The sequence below is a fragment of the Chinchilla lanigera genome, unplaced genomic scaffold (assembly GCF_000276665.1).
Source record: "Chinchilla lanigera isolate Chin_1 unplaced genomic scaffold, ChiLan1.0 scaffold00007, whole genome shotgun sequence".
Classification (NCBI taxonomy): domain Eukaryota; kingdom Metazoa; phylum Chordata; class Mammalia; order Rodentia; family Chinchillidae; genus Chinchilla; species Chinchilla lanigera.
The window spans coordinates 3952561-3970663 of record NW_004955408.1 but is presented as its reverse complement, the minus strand read 5'-3'; the positions used below and the strand labels follow the sequence as shown (position 1 = coordinate 3970663).

General features: G+C 37.2%; 1 protein-coding gene across 2 annotated transcripts in view; it reads right to left on the bottom strand.

Annotated features, from left to right (window-relative positions):
- Rad50 (RAD50 homolog, double strand break repair protein) overlaps positions 1 to 16863 on the bottom strand; it is a gene marked incomplete at its 5' end in the record, with an annotated part of 81694 nt that extends 64831 nt beyond the window's left edge. For both annotated transcript variants that reach the window (XM_013508334.1, XM_013508338.1), the window contains 6 exon segments: positions 42 to 207; positions 424 to 552; positions 5758 to 5962; positions 6475 to 6660; positions 11391 to 11542; positions 16780 to 16863. In XM_013508334.1, coding sequence (XP_013363788.1) covers positions 42 to 207; positions 424 to 552; positions 5758 to 5962; positions 6475 to 6660; positions 11391 to 11542; positions 16780 to 16863 — 922 coding nt within the window.
- Positions 16864 to 18103: the final 1240 nt, after the last annotated feature.

Sequence of the window (18103 nt, the reverse complement as noted above, 5' to 3'; positions counted from 1 at the left end):
AAAAAACAAAAAAAAAAACTCAAGTAAATATTTTGTCCTACCTTGTTCAACAAGTAGTTCTGACTTTTCTTGATTGAGAAGCCTGGATTCTTTATTTAGTTTTTCCAGTTCACGCTGACAGTCTACTAACTTCCTTTCTTTTTCTCTTACTATTCTCTGATGATTGTGATATAAGTCATTAAGTTGCTCATCAGTACCTTGAAAAACCTGTGACACCAAAATACAATCTTTTAATGTGTAAATATTAGAAGATATGATCACTCTAAGGTATAGAATATACTGCATCTTATTCAACATCCTTCTTTTTAACATGCACATAGAAGTAACAGAAACTTCAAAATGTGGTTCGCAAAACCGTTTCTGGTGAGGTTCATTACAAGCGTCTCCAAATTTCAAGTAGAAGAAAACTCCAAGACCACAAACCTTTTCCATTTTCTGTTCTAGTTCACTGTTATCTTTCTCCATTTGCTTTTTTCGGCTTTCCAAGGCTTTAATTTCATTATCAAGTCTTATTATTTTAGAGAGATTGTGTTCAATTTCTTGTAGACGACTCTAAAAATAAAAAACATTACACATAAATAAAATTCACTGTAGTTTACTTTGCTGATGGGTGAGGAGAAACAGGATGTGCAAGAGCCAGTTCTCTCATTTAATGCTAACAGCGGGACTTTAAAGGAGGCACAGAGAAAAACAAGGGTCAGAGATATTAAGTAGCTTGCCTAAGTCCTCACAGCTAGTAAAGAAGAACATAAAGTTACTTTTCTTTTTTGGTACTGGGCACTGAACGCAGGGCCTTGTGCATGCTTGGCAAGGGCTGTACCACTGAGTTATACACCCTTAACTTCCACTTTTTACAAAATTTTTGTCTTTTTGAGACAGGGTCTTGCTATGCAGTTCAGGCTGGCCTTGAACTCACTTTGTAGCCCAGGCTGGTCTTGAACTCACAAAGATCTTCCTGCCTCAGCCTACCGAGTGCTGGGATTATAGATGTGCACCACCACACCTGACTTAACTTCCACTTTTAATTTCAAAGCCAATGCCCTGCCCACAGTACCTTTCACAAAAGTCATTCACTCGGCACTGAGAGCTACAACACGCAAAGTACATTTTAAAGAACGTGCTCTTTAAAAGGCTAATTTATTTTTGCTTTTTATTGTTATTTTTGGCAGTGTTGGGGATCAAACCCAAGGCCTTACACGTGCTGGGCAAGGGCTCTACTATATCCTCAAGGGCTCAGCTATTTCCTCAGCCCTAAATTATATTAAAAATATCACAACTCAGGTAGAAACTTATGGTGAGTTAGTAGCACATTCTGAGCCTGTAGGCATGGCATTTCAATCCAAACTGTTCTTAGGCACCGAGGCCTATGAGTAGGTGAAATATGACAAATGATCTTGGTAGTTTGTTCCCAAGATCTCCTTCCATGGGTAGTTGGCTGCCTCATCTTCTGGAATCGTGTAACCTGGTTTAAGGCACTCTCTTCTTGCATGATGCTGGGGATACTCTCCCAGGCTTTGGTGCTGTAATTGCAAACTTGACCAACTCTAAGACAGTTTTAGAACCTAATTTTTTGTTTGTTTGTTTGTTTGTTTTTCCCCGGTACCGGGAACCGAACTCACGACCTCACGCTTGCCAGGCAGGCGCTTTTGCCGCTGAGCTAAATCCCCAGCCCCTAGAACCTAATTTTTAAATTAATGTATTGCATTTTAAGATACTGGAATGTTCAGATATCAACTACAAACCTCCACAGCTGAATCAAAATGCATTATGAACTTTTATCATTAAGATAATACGCTAACAATATATCTCATATTTGTATACTAATTGATAGTACGGAAGCACCACATAAGTAGAAACTTTGTTTACTTTATTCCCTTAATGTATTCCCCAGCACAAGAGGTGTTTAATATTAGCTGAGTGAGAGAGACATTTGAAAAAAATGTTACTAATAATGTCACAAGTATCAATAATTGAACGCCTCCTACAATACATTCAGACACTGCACAAGGCACTGCTACAAATTCTCTCCAGTCCTCACAAAACTACATGCTAAGCAGGAGACTCAGGAATGAACTGACTTATACAAAACCATAGTTAAAACCAGTGGGTAAGACTGGGAAACAGAGCAACACTAGAAAATTAAACATCTTTAGGCAAAAAGCTACTTAACCCTTACCTCACATCACATTAAAAAAACTAAATTGAAACGGAACATATGACTAAATGTAAGAATTCAAAATACCAATCTTTTAGAAAAAAAAAACAGCAGGAAATTTCTGTATTGGGTCAGCCAAAGATTTCCTGGATAAGAAACAAAAAGCACAAGCCATAGAGAAAACAATGATAAACTGTACCTCATCAAAATTTAAAACTTCTGCCTTGGAAATGCAGTTTTTAAATCAATTTGCAAAACATATTTCTGGAAAGGGTTTAATCCAGACTATATGAAGAACTTTCCATAATAAAAAGGAAAAAAAATCTGCTGAAAATAAACGAATACTTTACCAAAAGAAGAAATATAGATAGTAAATAAAAATATGAAAAAATGCTCAAGATCAAGTCATTAGGAAACTGCAAATAAAAACCACAAAGAAAACAGCCTCTCAGTGAGTTACCACCACACAATTACTACAATGGCTGAAATGAAAAAGAATGACAGCACTAATCATGGAAGAGGATGCAAAACTGCACTCTGCACATTGCTGGTTGGAATGCAAACGGTACAGCCCTTCGAAAAATAGTTTGGCAGCTTATAATGTTAAACACACACACCATGTAACCTAGGAACACATGCCTAGAATTAACCAAGAGAGATGAAAACATGTCCAAAGTCCTGTACATAGAAGTTCAGAATGCTTTTAGTTGTAAGAGCCAAAAGCTAGGAATAATTCAACGCTCATTAACCGGGAAAGGATTAAAAAAAAAAACCTGTAATATAAATATATAAAAATGGAAAAGCATGCATTATAATACAGTGTAGAAATGAAGTAGTCTTTTGTGGACAGATGCTGAAAGTGATCTGGTCCAAACTTTGGAAGGGAAAAATCTTCCTATGTGAGAGATGAAAAGGACTTTGGAAATCATCCCTACAACAGTTAACTGAATTATCTGCTGAGTGAGGCTCTAAGGATACAAACAAGAACATTAAACTCTCAGTAAACTAGTTAATTAAACACACGTAAACAAGTACACAAATATCTCAACCTTTCCAACAGCCTTGGTTTGAATCCTGTCACTATTTAATAAACACTAGGCATTATCATTTAACCCTACCTTGACATTTCCATACAGACTCCACTCCAACTAAATGGATTTCCTTGACAGCGTTCAAAGACAGCTTTTAAGGTACTGCCTCTAGGTCTTTAATGACCTATTCCTTTACAATCATTGAAGTTACCACCACCCACTCACCCCCACTCAATCCTATGAAATCCTTTCCGACCACTTTGGACAGAAATAAACCTCCTTCTTTTTTATTTATTTTTTGGTTTTCTTTGAAAGAGCCTCACTATGCAGTTCAGGCTGGCTCTGAACTCACTATGTAGCCTAGGCTGACCTTGAACTCTTGATGATCCTCCTGCCTCGGCCTCCTGAGTGCTGGAATTACAGGTGTGGGCCACCACACTGGCTTACTTCCTTCTCCTAAGCTTCTACAGCTCTTGTCTCTTTTCTGCCTTATCATTATGTGTATGCTTGTCACCTCTCCAGCTAGGTACACCTCAAGAAAATAAAATGTGCCCCAAATGGCAACTGCCATAATAACAACAATCATGCTTGGCTTGTTGCACTATGTATAATATAACACCAATGCCTCCTTCTCCTTTTTATTTACTTTTTTTGCAGATCAACCTGAGGCCTGGCACAAGTGAGGCAAACAGCCTGCCACTGAGCTATACCCCAGCATCTCACCCTTTACACTGATTTACTTAACTCAGCGCTCCTGCTCTAATAAGCTTGTGTGGGAGTACACACATGTATACCTGCAAGTGTTTGTATGTACTGTGTACATGCAAAAAAAGTCAGTGGGAGGATATACTGAGAGGTCAGAGTTTTTTAGCTTTTTACTTTTCAGAATTGAGTGCTTTTTACTTTTCACTTGAATCCTCGTACACTTTTTTCACTTGAAGCACATATTAAAAAAATAATAATTAAGTAAATACAAATATACATACAATGTCTTCCAGTTTATTATTAATTTGACTTCTCCCCATTCTTTAAAAGCTCAGCCTCATCTTGCCTCCTTTCTGAAGCCTTTGTCAAACATTTCCAGGCATGGCAGTAATTTTTGAAAAAATGTTTTCTACTTTCAGATTCAAAGAACCATACCACTATTTATAAGTGAATTTTAAGGAGGACAATCAGTAAATTATTTAATGGTTAAGAAATCTACAGGTGGGTGAGGTGGTACATGCCTGTACCCCAGCACTTGGGAGGCTGAGGCAGGAGGATCACTGTGAGTTCAAGGCCAGCCTGGGCTACACAGTGAGTTCAAGGCCAGTTCTGAACTACAGAGTGAGACCCTGTCTCAAAAAAACCCAAAAAAACACCCCTCCCCCCACCACAAAAAAAAAAACCCAAAACCAAAAAAAATCTATGAAGTCTTCTATCTGAAATTTAGCAAGCAGTCATTTCTAAGAATGTTCTTAGACTGGCATAGCTCAAGTGCAAGAATGCACTCTTTGACTCTGTAGCACAAATCACAGGAAACACTCAGTAAATGCTTACTAAATCAATGAACAGGATTTTCTGCAGGCCTTATTATAAACTACAGGATTCACTTGTAGGCTGACCTACCCAGGAGATTGAGACAGAAGGACCCCAGCTTGAACAACAGAGCAACACCCTGTTTCAAAAACTACAAAAATCCATAGGGTTTAGAAAGCTATACCGATTTGCAAATACATAAACATGTATGGAACAATTTCAAACTTTGTGCCATGTCAAGAACATGCTATACATCATAAACGTTTCTAGAAAGACCTGTCAATTAAAACATTCTAAAAACACAGAATTATAAGATTTGTTAGTTACACTGCTGTTTAAGGGCTACTGATGTACACTACCGATTTAATGTAGTGCAATGTTACAAACTTGTTTTCTCTCAAATCCAAGCTTTCGGAAACATAAAGACTAATCATCTAATACAGATTTTGGATATCAACTATAATAAATCTTATTAATTTTTTAAAGAAATGTACATGCGAGCTGGGGATATAGCTCAGCAGCACAGTGCCTGCCTGGCAAGCATGAAGTCCTGAGTTTGATTCCTGGTACCAAAAAAAAAAGGAAAAAGAAATGTACATGCCATTCAAGTTCATGTAACAATAGAGTATTTTACCATGGCAAAAAAACGACTTTTGCTTAGTATGCCAGAAAACAATTATTTTACATCATTGTGATAATAATTAACAATATATTGTACACACACAAACTGTTAATAGATCATATCACAAAAAATGCTGAGAGTGGGGCATAGTGGCACACACCTGTAAACCCAGCACTCAGGGGGCTGAGGCAGGAGGATCACTGCAAGTTTGAGACCAGCCTGGGCTACAAAGTAAGCTGAAAGCCAGCCTGAACTGCATAGTGAGACCCTGTCTCAAAAAGATGAAAAAAAAAATGCTGAGGTAATATACATGGTAATTTGTTTGATTTAGTTTAGCCATCCCACAACACATACTTACATTAAAACATCATATTGTATATTAATAAATAAATGGAATTTTTATTTACTGATTAAAGAAAAAACTGAATTACCTCCAATGGCTCAAGTTCATTCTCATATGATCTGATGATTTCCTTGGAAGATGTTAACTGGGCTTCCTTATTAGTAATCTGATCACGAATTTCACAAGCTTTTTCCTTATTTTGTTTCAGGTATTTCAGTTCTGTTTGGCATTCTTTTACTTTCTGACCTTGTGTCTGACGTACCTGACGAAGTGTTTCCAAGGCTTTGATATACCTTTGAAGAAACCAATAAACCTGGCTAAGTAAGTTATGGTATATTTATAGTGAAATATTATGCAGTCATTAGATTGCAAAGAGTTCATAATAACTTAGTAAATGCTTAGGACATAATGGTGACAGAAAAATTACATTTATACAGTCAGGTAAATAAACAAACAAAAAAGAAAACTGAAAGGAAATACACCCAGTGGCTGTGACTGGGTGAAAAGTAGTAACTGATGAACTTTTTGCTTTTTAAATTTGTTTTTAAAAAAGAAGTATCCAAAAGATAAACATGGTGGTGGTACGTGCCTACTCAAGAGGCTGAGGCAGAAAAAAGAGAGGCCAAGGCAGAAGGATCTCTTGAAGTAAGTATAAGGCCAGCTTAAAAAGAAAAAAAAAACTTAAAAAAAAAGTCAGCCTGGGCAATACACTGACATCGTCTCTCAAAAACAAATACAAAAAACAAACAAACGAAGAAAGACTCAATAACTTAGTGAACTAAAGAAAATCTTAAGCATTACAAACCTTGTTGCTGAAAAAATCTCATCAAACTTTTGCTTCAGAGCCTTTCCTTCACTTAAAGGCCAATTAGAGTCTTCTTGATGACAGAAAATGACATTATTTAGCACAGATTTAGAAACCCCAAGTGCGCTTATCATTTCTCGGTCAATTTCTGCACACTTGGAGCTGATACTGACCTTTTCACCATGCCTATAAGAAATAAAAGTCAAGAATATTAAGTAAAATAACCTATTCTATTGCTTAATCAATCCTTCGTGCTGTACTTGTTTATTTTTTATTTTTTAACTACTAGTTTTTCTTAAGTTTATTGGTTTACATTAGCATCATTTGGATAATTTTTATCCATATTTTGGATAAATGATAGTTTATTGGTTTACATTAGCATCATTTGGATAATTTTTATCCATATTTTGTACTCTGAATTAATACTTTAAAAATAACAATCCTCAATGTATTAACTATTATTATTCTTTTTTTTATTTTAAAAATAAACGGAGGAAAACATTAACAGACAACCTTTTACAAAATAGCAAAAGAACAGCACAGACAATACAGAGTTACAAACAAAGTGGTAGGAAATTAACAATGCTTGCTGTATTACATACTGATATCTTCAAAGTGGTTTCTCATGAAAACAGATAAAGACATACAATATTGATCAATCAAGGACTCATTAACAGTTTCTTTCAGCAAAGAAACAGAAGACAGTAGATCAACTATGTTAACTATCCTGTATATACATACATACAAAATTTCTCCTTCTTTCCCTTCTCTTTTCCCACATCCCAAATGCCCTTTACCCTTGAGCATTTTCCTATCATTTCACAATGTCTATCATACCTCTGAGTTTATATTAACTGTTTCAGGTTTTACACTAGTGAGACAATGTGGTGCTTGCACATGCAGGTCTGATTTATTTCACTTATGAGTATGGTCTAGTTGTGACCATTTACCTATAAAAGCCTCGAGTTTATCTTTCTTTATAGCTGAGTAATATTCCATTATATAAAAGCACCACAATTTTTTTACCAATCCTCGGTGGATGGATATTTGGGATGCTTCCAAAATTTAGCAATTACAAATTGTGCCTCTATGAACATAGGTGTATATATATCTCTGTGATATGATGTTTTTAGATCTTCTGGGAAAATACCCAGAAGGGGAATAGCTGGGTTGAATGGGACCTCTAGACCTAGTTTTCTGAGGAATCTCCAAACTGATTTCCACAGTGGTTTCACCAGTCTGCATTCCCACCAGCAGTGGAGAAGGGTTCCTATTTCTCGACAGCCACACCAGCATTTGTTACTGGTTGATTTCTTAATGCTAGCCATTCTTACTGGGGTAAGATGGAATCTCAATGCTGGTGATTTCTTTAGATGTGCAGAAACTCTTCAGTAGGATGAGATGCCAGTTGTTGATTCTTTGAAATGTTTCCCGTGCAGTTTGGTTTTTGTTCATGAACTCTCTGCCTACCCGTGTCTTCAAGGTTTTTACCTACTTTCTCTTCCAATAGATTTAGTGTTTCTGTTTTAATATTGAGATCTGTGATCCATTTTGACTTGAGTTTGGTGCATGGTGATAGACTTGGGTTTATTTTCAGTCTTTGGCAGGTGGCAAGCCAATTTTTCCAGCACCATTTATTAAAGAGGCTATCGTTCTCCCAGTGAGTTAGTTTGACCCCTTTATCAAAGATTAGATAGCTGAGTGTGTTTTTGGTTGTGGCTGTTTCTTCCAGTCTGTTCCATTGATCCTCAGGTCTTTTTTTTAGCCAGTACCAGGTTGATTTTAGTACAGTAGCTTTGTAGTATAATTTTAGGTCAGGGATTGTGATTCCACCTGACTTGTCCTTGTTGGCCAGGACTGCTTTTGCTATTCTGGGTCTCTTCTGGTTCCAGATGAATTGAAGGCATGTTTTCTCGAGATCTGTGAGGTATGCTAATGGTAGTTTAATGGGAATTGCACTGAATCTGTACAGCACTTTTGGGAGTATGACCATTTTCACAATGTTGGTTCTTCCTATCCATGAGCAAGGAATATTTTTCCATTTACTGAAATCTTCTTCGATCTCTTTTTTCAGAGTACTGTAGTTTTCACTGAATAAATCTTTTTGCTGTACTTGTTTAAACAGCTTCCTTATACTACAAAGCATAACTCTTAAGTAATTTAGCAGTTCATTGACAAAAAAGATTATATAAAACAGGGTGACACAGGAAAGGATGCCAATTTTTTTTTTTTAACATATTTGGGCTTGTAGTGACAGTAACTTAAAATATATATCTGTAATACATAGAGGAAAATACTACCTTCCACCCCCAAAACTCAAAAATAAGTAACTTGAATGAACAAAACAAAGCATGATCAATAGCAGACAGGCAGAGGTGACTTAAATAGGCAAGGGTAGTATCTGCCTTTACTGTTTTTTATACATTTCAATTTTTATTTTTTTTTTTTTCAATTTTTATTTTTAAAATACACACTGAGTACAGTATGTTTTGGAAGGGGTTAGAATGGACACAAGTAGATCAGCAGGTTATCACGTTAGACCATAAAAAGATCACATGGCTTGCAACAGAATGCCTAATCACTGGAGAAGTGCAAACAGTCAAGAAACATTTAGGTTAAATCCATAGATGTGGTGATGGATTGGAGAGAGCGAGCAAACAATGCATCAAGACTTGCGTTTTTGGCTTGTCACTGGACACATAGTGGGCTCATTCACTGAGATGAAAAGTAATGCAAGACAATCAAGTTGTAGGACATTTTTTGGGAGGGGTCAAAGAGAATCATAGCTTGGTTTGGGGCATGCCGAATCTAAGATATCATTGAAACAACTAGTTGAAAACAAGAGAGGCAGTTGGTATATGGGTCTGGAAACAGAAGTCTGACTTAGAGAAATCTAAGTCACTTGCAAACACACAGTAATTTGAGCAACTGATATGAAGATGATCTAGGAAGAGAATATGCAACAAGGACAGAACTGAACAGGACTAAGCTTGTGGTGCTCCAACCTTTATTGGCTGGGTGAATGAAGTAGGATGTGGTTGTGATGCAGACAAAGAGGGAACAGTGTTGTGCCATGAAGGTCTAGAAAAAATTTCAGGTAAAAACTGATTAACAACTGCCATGGGGTCGGGGATTTAACTCAGTGGCACAGCGCCTGCTTGGCAACGTGCAGTCCTGAGTTCGATTCTCAGTACCCAAAACAAACAACAACAAAAAATAACTGCCACTGGGCCGGGAATATAGCTCAGCGGTACAAGCGCCTGCCTGGCAAGCACAAGGTCTGAGTTTGATTCCCAGTACCAAAAAATAACTGGCATTTACTTATCTGCAGTACACAGAATTTGTGAATGCTAAGTTACCTGGTAAAGGGGAATAAAGGTTACAGACAGAATTAGACTGCTCATTATGTGACCTGAAAACAGATTATGCTGGGCTATTTGGAGGGGCCAATGTAATCACAAAGGTATTTACATGTAAGAGAAGGGAGAAAAGAGACAAAATGACTCAACATGAGAAATAACTCTGCTCACTGCAGCATGGAGGAAAGGCCATGGGCCAAGACACTTGGGTGGTTTCTAAAAGATGAAAAGAGTAAGAAAACATTCTTTCCTCCAGCCCCCGGAAAGAAACACAGCCTACTCAACACCCTGATATTTAGCTTGGCTGTGTTGTTTTAAGACTAACTTTAAGTCTGTGGTTTGACATAGCAGTCATGTGAAACTAATATGTACGCTTTTACTACATAATAAGCATTTTACCTCAATCCTTATGTTTTGTTTTTTGCTATCAGGAATCGAACTCGGGACATCAGGCTTGGCAGTAGGCACTCGGCTCCTAAGCTATATCCCTGGCCCTTTACAACATTTTTCTAAGATACATACAGGGATAATGAACCTCTATCTTACAAAGGTCTACTTTGTACAACAACAGCACTGTCTAGGCTATTAGTGACCTCAGTGGAGCTGTTTCTGTGCAAGAATGGGACTAAAGGAGTGAGGAAAAAATAAAGAAATGGAGACAATTAAATATCCGCACAGGGCAGACACTGGCTGCACAGGGCAAGGGGAGGACAAGAAGTAATGAAATCCAAAGCTATGAGAGAGGCCCGAGTGTGATTAAAAGCCAATGAGAAGAATATGCTTGAGAAGGCAGTGCCTAGGGCAGTGCCTGTAGTAGGCACTAAACATTACTGGCTAAATAAAGGTATTATGTAGTTTAATAAACACAAAGGAAGGGGAGCAGGGTGAACAATTAAGCAATTTGCTCAGCAAGGATAAAGCCTTGAATCTGGCAGCCTAACTCCAACTGTTGAAGATAACACCCGAATCTAACACAACAATAATGGTTAACAGAGAAACTTACTCTTCCCTACTTGTCTGCTTATCATCTCTCCCACCTTTATACCTGACATGAGCATTTTTATTCATTTAACCCTACATTTGAATGAGCATGTACTCAATTCAACAACTTCCTAAATCACTCAAGGAAATACAACAACACAGTATCACTAAATCTTTAATGGAATCATTCCATTTAACCGACAAATAGTACCAAAAACTTCAATGTTGATAGTGGGAGATGTGTATGAAGGGGCAGTGAATAAATAGAAACTCTGTACTTACTACCCAATTTTACTGTGATTCCAAACTACTCTAAAAAATAAAGTTCATTAAAATTATTTTTTTAAGGTATCTAGAATAGCAAAGACTTACTTACTTATTTATTTAGGTACCAGGAATAGAACTCAGGACCTCGTACTTGCCAAGCAGGCTCTTGTGCCACTGAGCTACATCCCTGGCCCCAAGTTCACTAAAATTAATATGCTCCCCTAAAATAAAGAGAAGGAACAAACCACAGTCTATAAAGCCTAAAAGACTAAAAATGAAGAAATACTCAAATACAGTGTTAATACTTACTTTGTTCTAGTAATGACTCCTTCCAAGGTTTTAAATTCTGTCTTTTTGCTTTTCTGAGAACATACCATAGATCGCTGCACAGCTATACATTCTCCATTGACATCACGAAACTGTAGACGAATCTGAGCTCTCACGTCTGTTTCTTGAGCAACCTTTGTAGGTAAACAGAGAAAATTATGCCTTCATAATAAGCACCAGAATGTTAGTTCTGAAAAAAAGGGGCATAAACAATCTTGCTCTTCCAAAATGAGGTGAAAGAAAGAAAAGCTTAAATATCCAAAGTAACATTTTTTACATTCTATTCAAAATATGAGAGAAGCCAGGTATGGTGGCACATGCCTGCAATCCCAGGACTCTTGGAAGCTGGGCCAGAAGATCCAAAGTTTGAGCCCAGCCTAGTCAACTTGAGTGAGTCCCTGTTTCAAAGTAAAAAAAAATTTAGAAGGGTGATGGATGTAGCTCAGTGTGAAGGGCCTCAGTTCAATCCCTAATACTGACAAACAAATACACTTTAATTGATTTACTAAAAGGATATATTATCTATCTCCTTTACTCAGCACCATTAAAAGTCTGTGAATATTTTAATGAATTTTATCTTTAATTTTATTAAGTATAAAAATTTAACTTAAAAAATCATAAGATAATAGAAAAACAAAAATACAACATATGTAATGCTACTCCCTTGACTCACTTCAGAGTAAGATGCACCATCAATATTTTCTACAAAATAAAAGTTCTCAACACAAAAATCAGGAAACTGATACTGATATGTTATATGGGTCACAGATCCCATTCAAGCTTTGCCAATTGTTCCAATATGTCCTTTACAACAAAACCATGCAGTTCAGAATTATACATTATCGGTCCTATCATTTTATTTTTTTTCTTTTTTGAGACAAGGTCTTGCTACATAGTTCATTCAGGCTAGCCTCAAACTCAAGGTGATCTTCCTGCCTCAGCTGCCCAAGTGCTGCTGAGATTACAGGCAAGCACGACCATACCCAGACTCTTTAGTTTCTTCCAACCTAGAATGCTCATATTTTCCTGGTCTTTTATTACTGACAAGTTGGAGAATTACAGACCATTATTTTGTGGAATACCTTCCCAATTTTAGATCTGTCTGGTACTTTCCTGTGATTGAAATAAAGTTACAAATCTTTGGCAGGAATATTGTAGAAGTGATGGTGAGTCCTTTTCATTGTCTCTCATCAAATAGGGCACAGCTTCAATTCATCTAATTATCAGAAGTATTAATTTCAATCACTTGATCAAGGTGTATTTGTCGGCTTCTTTTTTTTTTTTTTTGTATGGGGAATCAAACTCAGGACCTTGCCCTTGTCAAGCAAGTGCTTATGCTGCTGAGCTATATCCCCGGCCCGTGCCGGCTTCTCTGCCAAATATTTTTTACAGTGATGCACTGATACCATGTAAATTATCCCACACAATATTTTATTTAACTCTCCTCACTAGTTTTCGTAACTATTGGTTCTTACCTGAATGACTATTACAATCTACATCAACTGGCAACGTTCCAGTTCCATTACTCCTTCCACATTTACCAGTCAACATCCTACTAGAACAGAAGGCTTTGTCTTTTCTCTTTTTTCTTCTTCATTTTTTGTGTAAGTGTGAACTTGGATTTTTTACTTGGTCTTCAATCCCTCACCACGTTACCACCTCTATTTTTTGTGGATGCATTTCTTACTCAGTCCTAACGGCTTTTGGACTGAGTAACTACACAGGAATAACAAAAAGTAAAGTGTTGAACATTTTTACTGTAATTGAGTACTAAATTTACATGCTTTTCTTGTATCTATCATTTGCGCTCAAATGATTTTCCTAGCCTCTTAATGGCACAAATTACACTGATTGGGTTTTGGGTGTTAAAGAAACTTTACAATCCTAAGGTAAATCCCACTTGGTTAAAGTGTATGACTGTCATTTATACATCTGTGAATTTTACTTGCTAATTGTTCTGGCTTGTGCCTAGATGTCTCTGAAAACCCTCATACAGCCTTAAGTGGGGCTTTTTCATAGGTGGCTGAGTATGTGATGCTGGGATTAAGGGTGTGTGATTACTAAATCAGTCCACTGATTGGTGTGGCACTGTCCTAATCCCAGTAGACCACATAGAGTATAAAAGGGGCAGAAAGACACTGTTAAGGTCCCTTATTGCTTTTGTCACCTTGTGGGCACCATAATGCTGTGACTGCCCTCTGCCACACCATCCTGCCATGGAACCAGCTGATTATGGACTAGAACCTCTACAAACTGTGAGCTAAATAAACCTTTCCCCCTTTATCTTTGGGTGACAGGTATTTTGTCTCAGCAATGAGAGAAAACTAAGACACTACTAATATTTTACTAAGGATTTTTGCGTCTACAATAGTATCAGTAGTTACTGTAGTTATGTGGTATCATCAGTTATCTTTTGGTTTTGGTATCAAGGTAATGCTAAACTCCTAAATTGGTAAGTACTCCTGCCTCTTCAAGTTTGTGTAGAACGGGCATTACTTCATCCTAAAGTATTTGGCAGACTTGTCTTAGTCACCTTCTCATCACTGGGACACAACATGTGACACAACTTACAGGAGGAGAGGTTTATTTTGGCTCACGGTTTCAGTTTGTGATTGGCTGACTCCAAGGCAGAAATGGCAGGGTGAAGGGGAATAGCAGAGGGAAGATGTTCAACCTCTGGCAGCCATGATGCCAAGAGAGAGACAGAGGAGCTGGGGACAAAAATACACCCTTCCATCATTGTGAAAAGATCCAGAAATCAGGACAGTCATTTCTTTAATATCCATTTAAAATCTATTCATTTCATGTTAGTGGGACTGTTAACCTGTCACCAAGCAAAACTATTTAAAACAAGATTTAAAACTATTTGTGGCCTTTATGTGTTAATCCTGGTTGAAGATGAAGCTTCACGATACTGTTTTTATTCTACACATTAACCAGCTCTAAAACACAGACCTTTATCAGCAGCAGGCAAAGAATTTCATGACAGACTATAAAGTCATGTAATCTGAAAAGCAGTGTTTCCTTATGAAAGAGCTCAAGTTGCTTGTAAAACTAATCTAATTAAAAAGATGTATAGGGGCTGGGGATTTAGCTCAGCTGCGAAGTGCCAGCCTGGCAAGCGCAAGGTCGTGAGTTCGGTACCGGAAGAAAAACAAAAACAAACAAATAAATAAATAAAAACATGTATAAATGCTCTTGAAAAATTAAAAAAAAAAAAAAAAAAGAATACACCCTTCCAAATTACACACCAGTGACCCACCTCCAGTCAAGTCGTACTTCCTAACAGCAAGTTGGCTATACCACCCCAATGAGCTAATCACCTTCCAAACATATGAGACATCCGCAAGACACTTTAAATTTAAATTATAACAAAGCTTCACCAATGGAACCATCCGGGCTGGAGTTTTCATTAGCAGATTTTAAACTAAAAATTAATTTAACAGGTGTATTTCTTCTTGAGTGAGCTTTGGTAATATCTGGTAGCTTTGGCAGAAGTTTCTCAGCACTAGAGCTTAAGAAAGAAAGCAGAGTTAAATACATAAATATGAGGTCGCCAGGACATAATTAGTACTTAAAGCCATGGGACCAAATGAGATCGTCCAAGGAGGAGACAGAGAAGAGGCTAAGTCTTGGGGCATACTAGCATTTAGAAATCAAGCAAAGGCAAACCCAGCAAAGACTAACAAATGGCTAGGGGAACAGGAGGAAACCCTAAGATGTGCCACGGACAGCAAAAGGAAAATGTTTTTTGAAAAATAATAACCATCTTGGCCTTTTGATTAAGATCAAGTGTGAAAAATAATAACTAGCCAGGAGTAGTGGCACATGCCTGTAATCCTAAAACCTGGAGGCTGGAGCAGGGAGATGACCTCATTTGAGGCCGGCCTCTCTCCAAAATAAAACAAATAAAAACTAATAATAACCAACTGTATCAGATCTGTTAAAAAGGTAACAAGAATCAGAAACAGACCACTCTAGCAACATCCAGCCCTTTTACTGGAGGGGAAAAAAGAAGAAAATTTGAGTGGAGTAGACAACAAATGGGAGGTAATGAAGTGACAACAATGGTACATACAACCTTGTGAGTTTTGCTAACAGCTGGAACAAACAAAGGGAATAAGCTTGAGGATGTTTCGAAGTAAAGGGAGCAATTGAAGACTGCAGCCTATTTATAAACTGCTGTGAAGCATCCCACAGAGAAAGAGAAAATGCTGATGCAGGAGAAAGGAATAAAAGAGTAAAATCCCTAAGTTGATAAGAGCGATGGATGAGCTCTAGCCTAAAAGAGGAGCTGGTTGATGCTCAGATAAGGCAAATAACAATTACCGTTAATGCAACAGAGGAAACAATATGGGTACACGTATAAGGAATATGGTAGATTTTTTTATTAGAAAATACCAAATTTTCATCTGATTGTCATGTGATTTCTCTTACCTTTCAATAAAACACAAGACAGTATCATTAATTGAGGAAAACAGATTATAGGTGAAGGAAACAGGTGTGAAAGTCATTTCATAAAGGGCTCAGTAATGTATTACCACTTTAAAATGAAAATTCATAATTATAGTTGCCTGTAGTCACATAAAGGAAACACAATTTAAATGATCAAAGGCAGGGGTTGGTTAAATAAATACAATTCAGGGTACAAGCTCAACAGAATACTATTTAGTCATTAAGTATTTCAGTAAAAACAATAAAATAGAAGTGTACTTCTATACTTACACAGGCATGGCTTTATAAACATGGAAAATAATCCTGGCCTTAATGGGGCTGGGAGCAAAGGATATTGAGAGAAGCACATGACCCCACTAAACATATTTATTTTTGTTGCACATACGTATACAAGTCTATAGGCCAAATTTCACGCCCTTTACACATGCTAATAGTATAAACAACTAATTCTGACAAGGATTCACATACAGAGAGTTTCATCAGGCTTTATTTTAAGCAATCTAAATATAAAAAAAAAATCATGCAACTATTCTCCCCAAAACATCATACATTTAAGTACAAAATATTTCAAATATACAAAAGCATAAAGATTAAAAGAAGCACCCACATACCACACACTCAGATTAAAAATTTATTATAATGCTTTAATGACATGGGACTTTTTGATGTTTAATGGGGAGAAAGAAAAAAAAAAAAACCCTAAATGCAATATGGCCTCAGCTATGTCAAACAGTATGGAGAAGAGGAAAAGAACACATGAAAATATCAACGGTGGCTACTCCCACAGTGCTCAGACCGTATGTAGGTGACTAATCTCTCTATACTTTTCCACTGCTAGGTTTTCTACAATAAGCTATTATCACTTTTATAATGAGATAAAATTCTAAAAATAAAAAATTTTTACTAGCACCATTACCTTGGGATCATGAACAAATGTATTTCCTTTGGTTCCAGGAGGGAAGTCTCCAGTACAAATATATTTTAGACATTCTATGATGGTCTATGGAAACAAAAAAAATATTAACACAGGTATAAATGAACTGAAGAAGTTAATCGTAAAGATTTAATTCATCACAAATATATTATGTGAATATAATGCTGGAAAAATAAAAGGGGAAGTGGAGAGAAAGGGGGAAAAAGAATTAAAATATGTTATATACAGGTACCAAGTCCCTACAGTGAATGTAATCATTATGTACTGCAAACATGTACTCTAATAAAAGTAAAAAAAAGTTATGGAGACTATAAAAATGTGATCAGATACAATTTGTCAATATAAAGCCCATACAATTAAAAATTTGTTCACAGAAAAGCTATGTAATTAAAAGGTATTTTAAAATAATTGTTATTTAAAGAAAAATTATTTCCAATTAAAACTCTTTAATAATAACAATGGTGCTGGGTGTGGTGGCCCACACCTGTAATCCCAGCACTCGAAAGGCTGAGGCAGGAGGATCGTTGTGAGTTTGAGACCAGCCTGGGCTACAAAGTGAGCTCAAGGCCAGCTGCATAGTGAGACCCTGTCTCAAAAAGACGAAAAATAAATAAATAAATAATAATAACAACGGCTAACAACTGCATAGCGTTTTCGTGTGTCAAGTATTATACTAAGCACTTTTATATGTATTAACCTTCAAATTTTCCCATTAGCCCTATGCTGCAGAAACTATTTTCACCCTAAGGTATAGAGCAGTGAAGTTACTCGCTACCGGTCACACAGGTAATGTCAAGGGGAAATTTTTGTACTCGGGCAGTGACCATCAACCCTCTGCCTCCAGGGGTGCACTTGGTTTAACACTAAGTACACAAGAGGCAGTCACTAAAAATTTGTACCTAAAAAGAAGTGGGCAACCATCCAACTCCCAACCTTCTCTTTTGTGTGTGCTTTCCGCAAATTCTTCCCTTTCTCTTCTGTTTACTGGTACTGTCTTGCTTCTTCTCAAGCCATGAACGCTTCCTGACCCGAATGCTTCCTCGCTCCATTTTCTAAATACTCCCTGGACTTCTTAAAGAAACGCTGTCAATAAGCTGCGCTCCAACTTTCTGACGGGTTAGAGCACCCTAACGCAAAAACACTTTTGCGACTGAATTGAGTCTCACGCCATCGATTTCGTTTAAAAGGCAAGGCAGCTGCTTTCTACTTAGCGGCCCTAGCAGGCGGCACACTTAGCAATGCCGTTACTTCCCGTAACTTCCCAAGGCGCCGCTGCAGGGACCGCCACCGGGACGTGGCGCCGCGC